Here is a 17,690-nt window from a genome sequence, read left to right as displayed (position 1 = left end):
AGATACAGTAAAGACAATTAAGTGAGAGTTGCTCCTGAGCTGCCATTATCTGCTTTGCCACCTCTTAATCCTGCCCTTGCCAGTATCCTAAATAGGTTTATCCTTTTATTTTACTAGTTAAATAATAGCTTGAACAATGATTCAGACTTGATGACTCAACCAGTTCCCGGAGCTTACTGAGTAAAGGAGGAGTAGGGAGGTAACTTGTTAGAGCGTTCAACTATTGATTTTTGAGGGTACCTTACATTAACAGTGCCATTTCCTGTTTGAAGAAGTAAAGTTACAAACACTGGCCTTGGATGGCTCCCTCTGCTGGTTCAGCCAAGTAGCTAAGTTAGCTAATGAGGGGATTTCTCCATTGTTTAATTGTAACGTTAGGTTAAGTGTGAGAAGTAGTTTCACAAAACTAGTTGGCTGTTAAATGTCATTAAGGCCCTTAACCTGTCAAAATGTAGCTGTTGAATAATAATAACAGTAATAATAAATATATTACACCAATGGGTGATTTCAGTCAAGCTACCTAAAACTGATATTTTAGCCCACTGTCTATCTTTAAGTTCTTCAAAACGAATAAGTTAGCTAAGTTACCTAGCATTAGCGTTTAATAACTCGTTAGCTAGAAGTTAACTTATTTCTACCGTCGGTCAGTTAATGAATGAATGAATCATGCTGTACCTGTTGTGAGGCTGTTTGTCTGATGAGCTTGAACAATACAAAAAATATTAAGCTTCGCGTAAATTTGTATTAATTGTGTTTATAACTTACTTGGCGTTATTTAAAATATTAGCTAATTCCAAGGAACGTTAGGCAGTCATTTTTTAGACGGTTCTGATTGGTTGATTCTCCTTCTATTCGTACGTACGTAAGTAATTACACACACACACACTCTTATGGTTCTTTAAGGTTCCAGTGGTTTAAGAAACGTCATTCGCCACTCACACAATTATTTGCAAACGACTTTCAATCTGTTGTTGATATTTGTCTTCCACATCTGTAATGTTAGTGTCAATTATAGTGAGGAATTCATGTAAATAAAAAAATTATAGGACATTGAAAACTTAAACAGCTGATTGTTGAATTACTGCAGATGCATACGAAGTGTGTAACTGACAGTGAGACAAAGTGTTTAACCATCTCTACTCAGAACAGAGACGAACTACATTTAAACCTACAGAATGTCTGTGGTTATGTTTTTAATACTCAATTCCTAAGAGGTTTCCGTAGTTTTAGGCGATACCATGGACATATGGGTGAGCTCATGACTTTGATCCGTGTGAGTCTGATTTTAATCTCATCAGTGTGCATGGACATGGAATACATTATTAAAAAAAACAAAAACATTTTCAAGTCATTTCACCATGGTGCAAAGCAAAAACGCTTTACAGCCAATTTACGTGTGTTCATAATACACCCCCATGTAATACAATGGTATAATCCATGAGGTAGGGAAGACCTGTAAGTGAGACAAATCAAGCCTGTGACAGCGGAGAAACTTGAGTTTTATAGCAAATAAATCCTGAACACAGGTACGTACTATTCAGTCCACGCTTGACCTCAGTAACCTTTCCTGTTTAAACAATAGCAACATGTTTTGCCGAGCTGTCAGTACAAATGTGGGGAAATTGCACAGATGTCCATTTGCTAGCGGTAGCTGAGCTATCGTTAGCACCCTGCTAGCCGCTAGCCGCTAGCCGCCGAGAACTGTTGGGACTGGAGCAGGAAGAAGTAGCATACGAGCTAGAGGCTAGCTAGCGTTTTTTAGCTAGCCATCCTATTTTGGGATTGGCATTCCGCTAGCTAGTAACCTTAACTCCGCTGCTTTCATCATGACTGTAGGACGGCTGTTTGTTTAGTAACGTTAATACTTCCCCGCGAAGGACGGATATCGGCGTATGTGAATGTGTTAGCAGGAGAAACTGTATATGATGATGTTGCAATGTTTTCTCTGACGTGAAATCAACTGGTATGAATGACGAGAAACAACACAGGGCCTAACGTTAGTTTCTCTTACTTGCAGGTAATCTGTGATTCTTCTGGCACAGATGTAGAAATGTCTATATTATTATACGCAGGAGTTTAACCCGGTAAATTGCACAGCTACAACAGTAATAATACCCGATATGTGTTCGCTGCTGATGGACGTTAGTATTAGCTCCATGAACTTGAGCACAGTGTTTATCTCATCTGTTGCTACCATAATAATGTGAGCAGCTGTTTTGAAGCAGGCTATTTATCGTTCTGTTGATGCACATGTTCACTTTGACCTGTATCTTGACAGCTGTGTAACTGGTTACTCTTGATTAATTATATTTTTTTAAATGATTAATGTTGTTTTCAAAATTATCAAAAAACAACAACAACAAAGTTTGGCATCATTTTGTAATTGCTGTATATTCAGTGTCACACGCTTCATAAAAACATGTTCATCGTTATGTTTACTGTGCCACCTTCACAAGGATAATTGTGTCTTTCCTTTGTGTTGCTATTGCCACTTAGGCCTGTTCACTACTAAAATGTAATCCATTATCCTAGGGGATACTATGATTGTTGTAACATCCCAAAACTACTGATAACACATAATGAAAGTAAAACTGAAGCCAAGCAATGTATCTGTTTATGTAATTCATTGACTCACTTCTGTGTTCATGTGTTTCTTTTTTCTGTCAGACTGAAAGAGAAATTGTACAATGTCCTTAAAGCCGCGGGTGGTGGATTTTGACGAAACATGGAACAAACTACTGACGACAATCAAGGCTGTTGTGATGCTCGACTATGTGGAGAGAGCCACGTGGAATGATCGGTTCTCGTATCCTATTACAACTTGCTCCATATGGACATTTTAATTACAGCACAAGGTTTTTGCTGAGCTTCATAGCAAAGTTTATGGACAGGGAGTCACACAAGCAGCTCAGTACAGTAAACCAGCTGACGGCTTGCCTTGCATAGAACTTTATGTATTTTAAACACCAAATGTGGCTAATTCCGATAGGCACTGATAGTTTTCATAGTTTGTTTACCCATCAGTTTTTAAATAGTTGTAATATTTAATATGTTAAATGTCAGTGTAAAATGAAGAACTGCTTGTTGAGAATTGTAGGGACTCACTCACTAACATTGCAAACGCTGTATCTAGTATTACATACATACTACATCTTCATTAACTGTATATTTACATCAGTACATCCTTAAGTTGTGATTGTCCTCATTATTTATCCTGAATTCTGACAACAGTGACATTTATGCCTTGTGCGTTGCATACCCAGAGCCTTTGGGTGAAAGATTATACACAGAGACCAAGGTGTTCCTTGAGAATCATGTCCGGCAGTTGTACAAGGTAAGCACTCACGAAAGCCGCTGGCAGAGAAAAATGTATAGAGTGTATTTTCTGTTATCTAAGCATTATGCTTCTTTCCATGACCCCTGTCATGCTTGTGTGTGTATTTTAGAAAGTCCTGGAATCAGAGGAGAAGGTTTTAGTGATGTACCACAGATACTGGGACGAGTACAGCAAAGGAGCCGACTACATGGACTGCTTGTACAGGTAACACTGCTGCCTTTTATGTCCTTGATGCACTTGATGTACGGATATAGTGTATATGATATCAGCGAGTCGCTATGCTGAGTCACCATTTAGTGCTGTATTATTTCACTTCCACTAGTATTTTTTTCCTAAACAAAAGACTACATTTAGAAAAATGAAGCAAAACGTTTTTTCATGCCAGTTTAATTGTTTTAAAGAGACATAGCATCAGTTTGTAGTCTCTTTCCTTAAATTCACTATGGTGTTTTTTAAAGTACGAATGAAGGACAAGCCTGTATTCAGCTTGCTGTTGTCAGTGTGGTGTGTTCAAGACGCGAGCCAAAGCAGGTTGTCTGTCTTCATCAGCGCTTGTTCTCTAAAGTTGGCTTTGTGCATCAGGGTCCTTAGATGCAGAGCGTACTAATTCACAACAACAATATTACAGCCTCCATTTTTTTTCTTGTACACTTAAAATATTACCTTGAAAAGGATAGTGTGAAGTGCCAGCGGGCATTTGGTGTGTCCTGATTCATTCTAAATCAATACTCCCTTGGAGAGCTTTCTGATCTATTTTTATGTATACTTCCCACCAGACTGTCTGTGCATACATATGCCTTTGTAATTTATTATGTCAGCGTGAGTGAGCGGGAGAGAAAGGGAGGCTCTTGGCTTTAGTGGTGACATAGTAGTGTTCAGTTCTTAATATAGAAAAGGGTCTCTTGTTATCCTCAACTGATGTCTGTGTGAGTATACGTGCGTGTGTGTGTGTATGTGTTTGTTTGCAACCTGTCAAAGTAGTGGAGGTTGGACTGAAGAACCAACTGAATCAAAGCATCATGGTCAGTGGCATATGCTTGTCAAAGCTCGACTGTATGAGAGAAATCGGGCTGAGTGTGATTGCTATACTGCTGATAGGGGCAGAAGGCACAGCTGTGAAAACTACACATCATTTAAGGGAATCAGCCAGCATAGCTTCGCTTGATGGCAGCCATCAAACTGTGAGTGTCAGTCTGTCTGGTCGCTGTCCCGCTGATAATCTACTCCTTGCTTCCTTTGAGAAATGTTGAAACGGACCAGAGATGCGTTTAAACACACTTTCAGAGTACGCATTTCAACATCAAGAGTGTCTGTCATCTGAATTAGGGACAGCAATATAAAAATAATCTTCCGCATGTTAATACTCGTATATTTTGGTGCAGTGTAAAACTTCCAGTGAGATGGAAACTCTGCTTTCTGTTAAAGCTGCATTAACTAAGTTCTATTAGCTGCCATGATTGTTTACAGTGTTCACCAACAAGGTTACTTTGTCTGCTGTGTGGTGCTGGGCAGGTAATGTACGGTGGGATTGTTACAGCTCTTTGCCAGAAAGTGCCGCCTTTACAGGGTTAATGAGAGCAGTGAGGCACAGCCATGCAGTAAATGTGTGGGCTGTAAAACTAAAACAGTGTGCAGAGCTATAGACTTAGGTGACATAATTCTCAAATGATTTCATTGCTTTGATCAACTCCTTTCACACAACGCTAAGTCATTTGTAATCTGTTTTTAATCTGTGTCGGAAGATATGAATCACATGTGTTTGACCAGTTAATGGTGGTAATGTTGGGTCTGAGAACATGAATGTATCAGTTCCACAGTTTGCGTATACCTATTGGGTAACCGTTCTGTGTCACCTGAACCATGAAGTTGGCTTAAAGGAATACTACATCCATAAACTTTTGTTGGTATATTAATTTTCTCTCATTGCTGCAATGCCTGATGAGGAGTTGAGAATAGAGCTCCTCAAAATAGTAGCCATTTATCAACTGTAAAAAAAATAAACATTTAAATATACTATGCTTAGTATGTTGAATTTTCACTATGATATTCATAAAAATGCCTTCATGTCTGTTCTGATTCATTAATTGGCCAAGAATCCTGGACATTCCTGGCTTTCATTGGTTAACCTGACACTCAATAGCCACAGAGTGAGTGAGTGACCTTCAGGGTAACCAAAGAATCACCGTCTCACATAGTCTCCATGAGGCTGGGAACTGTGGTATACTGGACGCGCACACTCTTTAGATATTAGATGACATCTCTTCAAACTCTTGATGCAGGTCATATTTGACATCTCAACCTTTCAGGTATCTCAACACTCAGTTCATCAAGAAGAACAAACTAACAGAAGCAGACCTACAGTATGGCTACGGGGGAGTGGACATGAATGAGCCGCTCATGGAGATTGGAGAGGTATTGACACAAAATTGACACTTCCACGCTTGTTATTATCTAAAAGTAAGTAGAGCAGTAGGATACAACATCTGGGATGCAGTACCCAGGTCAAGATTTCACCATACTCCACTTGCATATTTTTCCAGCATTTGGCTGGTTAATGGAGCTAATTTTGTTCCCTGTAGGAACTGTTTACACTGTTGTGATATGCTGTTCCGTCTTGCAGTTGGCGCTAGATATGTGGAGGAAGCTGATGATCGAGCCTCTCCAGGCTGTCCTGATCCGGATGTTGCTGAATGAAATCAAAAAGTATGTTTTTCACACAGGCTGACCCTCAACAAATCCTTTTCTGAAATCCACCATTTGTCATCATTCCTTTCTGCAGTTGTAGAGATGAGAGGAAGAGTGCATTTAGTCCTGCTATTCTTATTGTACACTCATTGCTCAGCTATATAAAAATACAAATCCAAACTAACATGACCCTCCTTGTGTCTTACAGTGATCGTTGTGGCGAGAACCCCAACCAGAAGGTTATCCACGGGGTCATCAACTCCTTTGTTCATGTTGAACAGTACAAGAAGAAGTTTCCACTAAAGGTGAGACCACAAATAATAACCCAGAGGATTACAAGTTACTTGTATTGTGTTTTTATATCTTAATTCTCAGGCTATAGTTATTGTTGATAATGTGAACAAGAGGTCAAAATATAACAGGCAGTGTTTTTGTCATTATTTGTCATTATCCAAAAGATGTACAGTAGGCAGTCATATAGTTTTGTATATGTACATTTATGCTAAATCATATTTGGGCCACATCCTTTTCCTGTGCTGCAGTTTTATCAGGAAATCTTCGAAGGGCCATTTCTGACAAAAACGGGAGAGTATTACAAACAGGAAGCCTCCAATCTACTGCAAGAATCCAACTGCTCACAGTATATGGAGAAGGTAAGATAGATAATCCAGGTATGTGTGTATGTTCAAGCTGCAGCTATAACTCTGTTATACACTTGTTTTGTAGTTGTTTGTGTTCCACAAGCCCAAAAAATGTAGCTCAGCTGCGTTGCTTGGAGTTGGAGTTGAGTTTGTGATAACTAACACTGTACATCTTCCTTGCGGTGTGTGTGTGTATGTGTCACATCACAGCATCCATCAGATCAGTGTACATGCAGGGCCTGTGTGTGTGTGTGCGCGTGAGAGAGAAAACTGTCAGGTCATGTCAGTCCGGTGAGATAAGAGTTTTAATCTGAGTATTAGCTCTACCATTAACCTGCTAAGGCTGGGATCATAGACCCTGGGGCAACTTCAGCTGCCTCTCTCTCTCTCTCTCTCTCTCTCTCGCTCTCGCTCTCGCTCTCGTTCATTCATTCCAGCAATAATCAGATTTCTGTGATGGATTTATCCCTCCAGCCCGTAAACAGGATCATCATTAAAGCTTAACCAGGCATCAGGGCAGTATGATATACTTGCATACGAGAAGCAACAAACACTGTAGTACAGTACAGTCAGAGTGGCTTATCTGACCCAGTTTATAGCTGGGGAGGCAGCTTTTTACTCTTTCTTCCTTATCCTTATTCCTTATTATTAACATTATTAACAATAATTAGCTTTTGGATCCTGCAGACACTGATTTGTTGGCTTTCTGTTGTATTTGTCATCCTGAATTAAACCAAACCTACAATCTGCCCCTCTCTTTCCATCTTTCTTTTCCTCCAGGTTTTGGGCCGGTTGAAAGACGAAGAGATGAGATGTCGGAAGTACCTGCACCCCAGCTCCTATGCCAAAGTCATCCATGAATGCCAGCAGAGAATGGTAGCCGATCACCTGCAGTTCCTGCACGGGGAGTGCCAGAGTATTATTCGGCAGGAGAAGAGAGACGGTGAGTCCGCTGCGGCCCTTTTTGTCCTAACGTATATAGTATAGGCAGTATTGTACACACTGAGTTGTGGCCCTGGAATCAAACCGTGTCTCCTGTTATGTTGTTTTGTCCAGACATGGCCAACATGTACACCCTGTTGCGGGCCGTAGCCAACGGGCTGCCCCACATGATCCAGGAGCTGCAGGTTCATATCCACAACGAGGGCATCCGAGGCACCAGTAACCTCTCTCAGGAAAACGTTAGTACTACAGCACTGTGTGTGCACATACATGCCTGTGCTTGTTCCTACAGTACGGTGGATTTTCAAGCTTTTTTTCCTTTTTTGGAAAATCTCCACGATCTTGTTTTTCCTTGGTAGCATGTAAGGGCTGGAAATATAATATTTTGTTTTCATCACAGCTTGTTGCACTGCAGAAGCTTGAAGGCAGCTTCATTTGATGTTTTTATAAAACAACAGTACAAGTTAAACTGGCTTTATATTTGTTCATTCTTTTTATTGGCATGTATGGATAATTACAGTCTCCTTACGTAGAGGTTGTAGCCTCCTTACTGTATGGCTCCCATTGCTTTAAAATAGACAGGGACTGATTATTTCTACAGTTGTAAAAATGCCATTGTCTTTTGATCCAACGTTGTCTCTCCTGGCTTCTCTAGATGCCAACCCTGTTTGTGGAGTCAGTGCTGGAGGTTCACAGTAAATTTGTTCAGCTCATAAACACAGTTCTAAATGGAGATCAGCACTTCATGAGTGCACTCGATAAGGTATGAAACCCCAGACTCTGGACAGCTGATAAACGACATACACATAACTTTAAAGCTACAGTTATAAATGTGTTTTCACCATGTGTTCATTTGATATCTCTTTCTCAGGCTTTGACGTCTGTGGTGAACTTCAGGGAGCCCAAGTCCATCTGTAAAGCCCCTGAACTGGTGGGTGCACACACACAAACACACATACACACGCACATTATTGTACATACGCAGTGTCTTGACCGGGTCATGTCCCTCCTGGTGTGTCTGTCCAGCTGGCGAAATACTGTGACAATCTGCTGAAAAAGTCTGCAAAGGGAATGACGGAGAACGAGGTGGAAGACAAGCTGACCAGCTTCATCACAGTGTTCAAGTACATTGACGACAAGGACATCTTTCAAAAGGTGACCAGAATCCTTCTTATGCTGGAATATAACAAAAACTTTTCCTCAAATATCTTGTCACATACTAATGTACAAACCTTGTCTAGGACTGAAGTTTTGAGCTTGAAATAGTTTTCTGTTTAAACAGGATCTTAAGTCTTGTTTTTCTTTGTCTTCCACAGTTTTATGCCAGAATGCTAGCAAAGCGGTTAATACATGGTTTATCATTGTCAATGGACTCAGAAGAAGCCATGATCAACAAACTAAAGGTAAATCAAACATTGAACGTCATTAACTAAAACCACATTTTATGGTACGGATGGACTTGCTCTTTTTTCGGTTTTCCATTATGGATGTGCCTCATCTAAAAAGCACTCTGAGTCTAAGTTGGACGTGGAACCAGCCCACAGAGCATGTGATTCTTTTGAATGTCCTGTGGGACACACTCATTAAATCTCCCACGGTTCTCTCTTTTGCTTACTTTTTCCTTCTGTATTACCACTCTGTTCCAACACTCTCTGTCCTCCCCCTTTTTTCTACAGCAAGCTTGTGGCTACGAGTTCACGAGCAAACTCCACCGAATGTACACAGACATGAGCGTGAGTGCCGACCTCAACAACAAGTTTAACAATTTCATCAAGACACAGGAGACAGTGGTGGACCTGGGCATCAGCTTCCAGATCTACGTATTACAGGTGAGGAGGACTCCGATGCAGCTGAAACCCCTCACTCAACAACAGAGACAGGGCCTTGCTTGTCGGCCCCTCTACGTCTGGATTTAAAAATCTAAAAATATTACGAGAAGTGGTCAGCTTGACCAACCACAGTTTTTTGTTCTCACGTTGTCAGTTTGAATGTCTAATGTTGTGGTATGTGCCATGTGGTTTCAGGCTGGAGCCTGGCCCCTCACGCACGTCCCCTCCTCCACATTCGCCATCCCTCAAGAACTAGAGAAGAGCGTGCAGATGGTGAGTTGACTTTTGAGGGGTAAAGCTGAATTGTTACTTGTTGAGGTTCATTCTGATCAAAGGAGATCGTTGCGAAATAAACTCTGTTTTCACCTCCTTTTACAGTTTGAGTTGTTCTATAATCAGCACTTCAGTGGGAGGAAGTTGACCTGGCTGCACTATCTCTGCACAGGTAGCGCAAACACACTTGTACACTATTTAAAGCTGCATTATGTAAGATGTAAAGGTTTATTCATGGAGTAAAATTACTATAATGTAATGAAGGATATTCTGGAAAGACAGGGCAAATGGTGAGCTAGTTGGTTTAATGTTATGTACCGCCGTTCATCTGTGTGTACTCGTCTCAAACAGGTGAGGTGAAAATGAACTACCTGTCCAAGCCCTACGTTGCCATGGTGACCACCTACCAGATGGCAGTGCTGCTGGCCTTCAACAACAGCCAGACGGTGACCTACAAGGAGCTGCAGGACGGCACCCAGATGAACGAGAAGGAGCTACAGAAGACCATCAAGTCCCTGCTGGACGTCAAGATGCTCAACCACGACTCGCAAAAGGTGTGGTTTTGTAATGTGTATTGATCAGGACGTTTATGTTTATTTGTATCAGATGTTGTCAAGTCCTTAGCGACTTCTGTTTATGTTCCAAACAACTAAGTGACACATGCTGTTCTTCTTCCGCTCTGCTCACAGGAGGAGATTGAAACCGAGTCCACGTTTTCACTAAATATGAGTTTCACCAGTAAAAGGACAAAGTTCAAGATCACAACGTCAATGCAGAAAGACACACCACAGGTCAGACAAATGGTTGTCCATCCTTCTCAAGCCTCGCTGTTACCCTGCTGTTTGGCAGCTCTGTTGAAGTCTAAACACTTGTTCCACATCTGTCTCATCATCAGGAGATGGAGCAGACGAGGAGCGCCGTAGACGAGGACCGCAAAATGTATTTACAAGCTGCTATAGTGAGAATCATGAAGGCCCGCAAGGTGCTCCGACACAACGCCCTCATCCAGGAGGTGGGTGGAAGTCAACCTCCATTCAAAAGCTTTTGTTTATTTTTGATCATTTGGGGAACTAGGGGAAACTAAGAACAAAGTCAGAAACAAAGTTAGTTTGTGCATACATGCCATTCAAACAGGCAGCAAACTTTTTATTGAACTATCTGTCAATGGGATTTACTGTGAATTTGGGCATATGCTGTTTTAAAGATATTTAATTTGAAGCTTATATGATTTTCACATACCTTAGAAATATATGTATATGAGTACTTAGTTATATATATATATATATAAATGTGTTTTGCCAGTAAGGACTTAAAATAGGCCTTAAATTGCATTCGTAATTCGTAAAGGTCTGAAAATGTCTTAAAATTAACCTGTTGAAACCATCTGAAACTCTGTAAATAAATAGACATATACATTTATATACACATTTGGGCCCCTAGATGTATCCTTGCATATCACATATACTTACAGTACGTACTGATGCACAACATCATTTGTGAAAATGAAATAGTATAAATTGATTTAGGAAATATCTGCTTAAAGAATATGTAAACAAGTCCTGCCAAAGCATTCAGTGCTAACTTTTAGTACTTGATGATACAGATGTGTCAGTTAGGACTCAAGAAGTATTGAGGGTCATAACCCAGCTCGATTGGTGGCCAAAGTCAGCCAACAGTATTTTTCAGTCATTCGTGATCATATTATTGTCATTACATTTATTTATCTAAAACAGGTTGTTCTTCTAGATACAAATATTGAAAGCATACACACATTGCTGTGTGGCAGCAATCTTGCATCCTCGTTCGTAACACTGGATTAATCACTGTTTTTCTAATTTCTCTGTGTGCAGGTCATCAATCAGTCCAAAGCCAGGTTCAACCCAAGTATCAGCATGATCAAGAAGTGCATCGAGGTGCTCATCGACAAGCAGTACATCGAGCGAAGCCAGACCTCGGCAGACGAGTACAGCTACGTCGCATAGGCAGAGCCCGGGAGCGCTTGCACACAAACTCTCGCCTGTGTGACTGACCGGCAGATGCAGGTTTAAAACGTGAAATAAATAACAAAACAGACTTATTCATACATTTAGGTTTTGGACTGTCGCTGTCCGCTGTGATTCTACGCGGTGACTAAAAGCAGGACTGGTGCCTCCATCTTTGAAAACAAGAAAGGTCATCGCATCACGTGAGACAGCCAGCTAACACCACCACCTTCCCACCCGACCCCCACCCACCTTCTGATTTTAAGCTGTTTACAACATCACCAGTGCCACGCACCTGTGCGTCAAACGACAAAAAGAAAATGCCTATAGCTGTTCGAGAGGAAAGAGCCGACAAACATATTAGTCGACCGAAAAATAAAGGAAAAAAGAAAACCGAAAGAGGAAAGAGGTAGTTGTTGTAACATCAATGACACATTGGTGGCTACACATTAAAAAAACATGCTTTCTTTTCTCACGTTTGCAGTTGTTGTGTGTTTATTTTTCTTTCTTTGTTAAATGTACTGAAGTTAGGAAAAAATATTGTAATAAAACTGGTATACTGACTATTGTATCTACTTTCAAATGTAAAGAAAAAATGAGGTGACAAACATGACCCTGCTGCTTGTCAAATAAATAAATAAAAACACTGAAAGGTTTTATGTAAACATTTGTCAATGCGTATCCATATGTCATTTCGGGTGCTTGTCAATCAATGTGTGCTCTGATGCTGACATTTTATCACCACGTTGCAGTTACCATTCCAATTCGCTCTTTCATGTGCTGTGTCACTGTTGTAATCAAGCTGATCAGTCGGTCAAACTGATTGAAAGAGCAACTGTAACTGGATTGGGCCCCAAACAAGAAGCCTTTTTCACTGCAGATAGTTTGACTTACAGTAGGAAAAGCACAGGTGTTAGTAATAACATTAACAATGGCTGTTCTAGTCAGATGTCTGAGTAAGATATGACAGTGTAAGAATGTTAGAATCAGAACCCTGAAAATGAAGCAGATAAATGGAGTTCAGCCTTCATTAATTACGTTATTTACAAATGTGATTTTTCCACTGACATGTCAAAATCTACAGTATTCATTACAACTGCCCATCTTTATCAGACACAGCTGGATGAAGGATAAGACAGAATTGAAAGTGTATGAGCCTGATGATAAAAAAGGCAACATCTGACTGTGTGTGAACAGTGTGTAAAACTTTTCCCAGCATGCATCTCTCTTTGTACCATAGGCCTATTAGAGCCATAGCCTGTATATTAAAACCAAGGACATGACTCAAATAATAGTGAGAACAACTGAGTATGAACACATTTCAGGTTGCATCGTGTGAAAGGAGACGAGATATGTCATGCGCACATGCGCATTCAGAGCGCAGCGTTTACAACCTGCCTCGCGAAGTGAGCCCGTGAGCCAGCTGTTGTGCTGACAGCTGTCCATGGTGCTGACGCGAGCTGAGGAAATCTCATTTATCTGTAGGGAGGTGAAACATGATGGTCATAACATTCTGTGTTTAGATATCCACGAGACTCCTGTGGGAAACAACAAGTGTTAGCAAGGTTTTACATATGTGGCCTATTCGCTATGTTTATGTTTTTTGATTTATTGATGCAAACGGTGATATACAAGCATGCAGAAGAAGCGTTACTTCCCACTGCATCATACTCTTTTAGGGGTTTCTAATCCTCTTTATTTGATATAAGACCTGTATAGGACCTCGTGGCGCAACGGTAGCGCGTCTGACTCAGATCAGAAGGTTGGCGTGTTTCAAATCACGTCGGGGTCATTCCTTTTCAATGGAAACCTGATGAAGCATTTGGCTACTACATCGATACAAAATGTAAATATAGGTGCACGGCTTGTCCAAACCCACAACATTTGATTAAAGTAAATATTCAGTGTGATTTCTAACATGAGTCTGCAACGTTTAATGCTGTATCTGCAAGCACAAGACCTTGACAGTATCAACTAAATGCTGTATATATAATCAAAGGTGACTGCACTTTATCATTACTATTCAATGGCATTGTTTATTGTTTGCTTTGACCCTGACGTGAACTTGAACACGTAACCTTCTGATCTGGAGTCAGACGCGCTACCATTGCGCCACAAGGTCACGTTTCCTCGCGAAAAAGTGTGTTTAAAGGTGCAGTAGGTAATTTTTATGAAAATTGTATTCTGACAGTAGTACATGAGACAGATCATTTACGTAAAAAATCCGTTTCCTCTGGCTCGTTCTAGTGCTCCTAATGGCATTTGCAAGAATCCACCAGGCCTAAACTAAAACAGGGGTGTATACTGTTGTTCACATGACATGCATTTAAGTTGCAGTAGGTAACTTTTATAAAAATACATATATATATATATAAGACCATTTAATTAAATCCAAATTATGTTCACATTGTTTTTAATTGCAGTAATACAGGCATTTCATCCACACAACAGATGGCAATGAGACAATTTGATAAAAGAGTTTGAACAGACCCAAAATGAATGAGAGAAAAGCAGACTACATCAAGTTCATCCCACTTTAACATTAGGTTTACATTATCTAATGTTTGCTTTGACCCTGACGTGATTTGAACACGCAACCTTCTGATTTAGTCACACGTGCTACCGTTGGGCCACAAGGTCAACTTTCTATGAAGAAAATATGTTTAAAGCTGTAGTAAGTAATTTATATAAAATTGTATCACATTTGCTAAAATTTTCACTATATCATGACAGTAGTACATGAGACAGATAATGCGTGTAAACATCATGTTCCTCTGGCTCGTTCTAGTGCTCCTAATGGCATTGGCAAGAATCCACAGGGCCTGAACTAAAATAGCGGTATGACAGTATGTCAAATGTGACCAGACACAAGATGTGCTTTATATTCATTAAGCTTTTGACCCTGAGGTGATTTGAACACACAGCCTTCTGACCTAGAGTCAGTTACGCTATCATTGCGCCACAACAAAATATATTTAAACCTGCAATAAGTAATTGTTAAAAACCTAGTTTTTGTCATATTGCTAAAACTTTGACTATATTCTGACAGTACTACATGAGACAGAAAACATGTCACATACATAGTTTTGAAACAGTGTTCCATTTAATTTTACCTTGGATTAAACACCATTTTGACCCTGACGTGATTTGAACAAACAACCTTCTGATCTGGAGTCAGCCGCACTACCATTGCACCACAAGGTCACTTTTCTAGGAAAAAAAGTCTGTCTAAAGCTGCAGTAGGTCATTGTTTATAAAACAATTTCTTGAAATATTTGCTGAAACTTTATTCTGACAGCTAATCTGTATTTTTTTTCCCAACATAAAATGTAATGAATGTTCGCCCCACACATTTCCACCAAGATACACGTTCTTGACATTTAGTATGTTAATCTATCTGATGGACTGATGGAGCTCCACAGGGTTGAAATAACCCCATACAAGTGCAATAGACAGTTTAATTAAATCCAAATTATGTTCACATTGTTTTAAATTGCTGTAATACAGGCATTTCATCCACACAACAGATGGCAATGAGACAATTTGGTAAGATAGAAAACAGGCAGAAGAAAGCCATAGGACAGAATTTCTGCTTTACAAAGGAATGTCTAATACCAACGCTCAACCAATGTGTCACATTAATTGTTTTACTGAGACTGTCTGAAGGTAGATGGAAGAGGCCGGACTATGAGAATGTAGGCTGATTTGCATAATTAGCCCTAAAACCTTTGACCCTGACGTGATTTGAACACGCAGCCTTCTGATCTGGAGTCAGACGCGCTACCGTTGCGCCACAAGGTCATACCTAGAGTTCTGCACTGTTGGTTTTGTGGGAAACTGACAGGTGTGAGAAGCACACAGCACACAGTACTCTGTGTTTACATGAACAACGATGAGGTCACAGTCCCAAACCACAAATTTAACAGCGCTCAGGCAGGGCTGGATTCACCCACCTCATTATTGGGATGTGACTAAAATCATACTGTTCCATTTGTTGTCATTTCACACCAGAATGCATCAGATGTGTGTATTCACTCATGTCAGTCTAATGAGTTTATGTGAACATCCCCTCATTCCTTCTGGCTCACTGTACATAATTGTAAATAATCTGATTATTCTGATAAGATTTATCCCCCAAATCTGTTAACAGGATCATCAGCCAAGCGTTGGCAGGCATCAGATAGAGGTTTGGGGACTTAATGGTATTAAAACCTGCCAAGGTATAAAATTGATATCCTGTCAGATAAAGAAAAAATGAGCTGGAGTAAAAATAAAACCAATATTGCCAGAGAGGGAACCAGCCAACGGTTCCAGCTTCACACAATCAATCTTTACCATTAATCAATAAACTGGCTGTTGAATTGTGTAATCTTCACTTTACTTTGAAATATGTTAAAAATATGTTGATTTATCCAAAGAGTTGAGTGTAATTGTGAGCGCCCATTCAAAATATCCAATATTTTATCAATGGGCTGTGCCTATACAAACACGTCTGCCACAGCAAAGAAAGAGTATGTAAAACAGCAACTGGCAGCATTTGCAAATCCATAAAATCAGAGTGCTAAGGCTGTGCTAACACCATTCTCAGTGTTCACAGCATACAGTGGGCCCAATCCCCACAAACACACCAATTAAAGGCTCTAGGCTTAATCCTCTCAAAGAAGATTCCTGGAGAGAAGACAAGGTGTAATACTTTTGAGGGCCTGCAGATGGGGCCTGTCAGCTTTCTGAAATGAAATGAAATATGGTACAGCAGTGAAGTTCACTCTACAGGTTGTCGGTCACACTGTCTGTCAATGACAGAGACATTATATGAATCATAACTACACATATTCATATAATAATGCAAAAAATGACTAGATTGTTATTGGTCTCCCACCAGTTACAACATGACACAATTAAAGCCATGAACAGATCCCGATGTTTGTTTTGAGGCTCAGCAGCTTAAAGTCTTACTCCTTTTTTCATGTTCTGGTGCATTAGTCAGAGTTCTGGTTAGATGGTAAACTTATAATGCCTTGAGCTATTAATGATTTATTATAAAGTCATGGCGCTGTAGTAACAGCTATTAATGGGTGTCATTATAGGGAAGCCTTAATTTGTCCCACTATTTGGGGAAATGCACGTACCTTAGCCTGCAGCAGACTGAAGTAATGTTAAACATAGTTCAGTGTGATTTCTGTCATGAGTATGCAATGTTTTAAACTGTATCTGCAACAGGGGGAAATTTAGAGTAAGCAAATACTCAAAATTTTTTATCTTTATACTATTTGTTTTAATCTCTTGACATTTTGCAGGAGAGGAGACATTATCAAAGCTGACCTCATGTACCTTAGCTTAATTAATGCGATGACCCTGACGTTATTTGAACACGCAATTAAATCCAAATTATGTTCACATTGTTTTAAATTGTTGTAATACAGGCATATCATCCACACAACAGATGGCAATGAGACAATTTGGTAAAATAGCTAGAAAACAGTTGGACCAGACCCCTAAGCTACAAATTCTCCTTTACGAATTATGAATGAGAAAAAAGATGATTGTATCAAGTTCATCCCACTTTAATATTATGATAACATAATCTAATGTTGCTTTGACCCTAACGTGCTTTGAACACGCAACCTTCTGATCAGACACGCTACCATAGCACCACAAGGTCAATCTTTTCAAAAAACAAAACATTTTCAAAGCTGCAGTAGGTCATTTTAAGGAAAATTGTTTTTGTCATGTTTGCTGAAATGTTCACTATATCCTGACAGTAGTACATAAAATAGATAAGCTGTGTAAAAATCAGGTTCCTCTGGGTCATTGTAGTGTTCAAATCACGTCAGGGTCAAAAACTTAATTAATATAAAACGTATCGGCCCTGTGGATTCTTGCCATTGCCATTAGGAGCATTAGAACAAGCCAGGGGGACCTAATTTTTACACAGATTATCTCTCTCATGTACTACTGTCAGGATTTGGTGAAAACTTCAGCAAATGTAATACAACAATTT

General features: G+C 39.9%; 1 protein-coding gene and 2 non-coding genes across 5 annotated transcripts; 1 reads left to right on the top strand and 2 right to left on the bottom strand.

Moving 5' to 3' along the window:
- The first annotated feature begins 1,404 nt into the window (after positions 1-1,404).
- cul2 (cullin 2) lies at positions 1,405-12,354 on the top strand. 3 transcript variants are annotated; one of them, XM_035653539.1, is made up of 21 exons: positions 1,405-1,526; positions 2,668-2,806; positions 3,232-3,334; positions 3,447-3,541; positions 5,644-5,749; positions 5,958-6,040; positions 6,231-6,327; positions 6,565-6,675; positions 7,444-7,606; positions 7,720-7,844; positions 8,261-8,368; positions 8,477-8,536; positions 8,632-8,760; positions 8,922-9,008; positions 9,282-9,434; positions 9,630-9,707; positions 9,813-9,879; positions 10,059-10,261; positions 10,397-10,498; positions 10,603-10,719; positions 11,558-11,695. In XM_035653539.1, the coding sequence occupies exons 2-21, from the start codon at positions 2,688-2,690 to the stop codon at positions 11,687-11,689; spliced, it is 2,238 nt and encodes a 745-aa protein (XP_035509432.1). In that variant the 5' UTR covers positions 1,405-1,526; positions 2,668-2,687; the 3' UTR covers positions 11,690-11,695. The 3 variants fall into 3 exon arrangements, with proteins under 3 accessions (XP_035509432.1, XP_035509439.1, XP_035509446.1); XM_035653546.1 differs by lacking the exon at positions 1,405-1,526 and adding an exon at positions 1,827-2,017; XM_035653553.1 differs by lacking the exon at positions 1,405-1,526 and having other exon boundaries at positions 2,688-2,806; positions 11,558-12,354.
- A 1,384-nt stretch (positions 12,355-13,738) lies between these two features.
- On the bottom strand, positions 13,739-13,811 carry trnaw-cca. Its single transcript has one exon. It is a non-coding gene; the product is annotated as a tRNA-Trp (tRNA).
- Positions 13,812-15,418: 1,607 nt separating this feature from the next.
- On the bottom strand, positions 15,419-15,490 carry trnaw-cca. The gene has a single exon. It is a non-coding gene; the product is annotated as a tRNA-Trp (tRNA).
- Between the last annotated feature and the right edge of the window lie 2,200 nt (positions 15,491-17,690).

The sequence above is a fragment of the Morone saxatilis genome, unplaced genomic scaffold, assembly GCF_004916995.1.
Source record: "Morone saxatilis isolate NCDOM2014 unplaced genomic scaffold, NCSU_SB_2.0 Contig0, whole genome shotgun sequence".
Classification (NCBI taxonomy): domain Eukaryota; kingdom Metazoa; phylum Chordata; class Actinopteri; family Moronidae; genus Morone; species Morone saxatilis.
Note: the sequence above shows the minus strand (reverse complement) of the source record. Positions and strands in the feature narration are given on the sequence as shown.

What these genes read in the sequence shown, in the direction of transcription:
- cul2 (XM_035653553.1), top strand. Translation starts at nt 2,688, where the DNA reads ATGTCCTTAAAGCCGCGGGTGGTGGATTTTGACGAAACATGGAACAAA. An exon ending in TCCAGATCTACGTATTACAG is followed by an intron (nt 9,435 to 9,629) that starts GTGAGGAGGACT and finishes ATGTGGTTTCAG; the next exon opens with GCTGGAGCCTGGCCCCTCAC. An exon ending in TAGAGAAGAGCGTGCAGATG is followed by an intron (nt 9,708 to 9,812) that starts GTGAGTTGACTT and finishes CTCCTTTTACAG; the next exon opens with TTTGAGTTGTTCTATAATCA.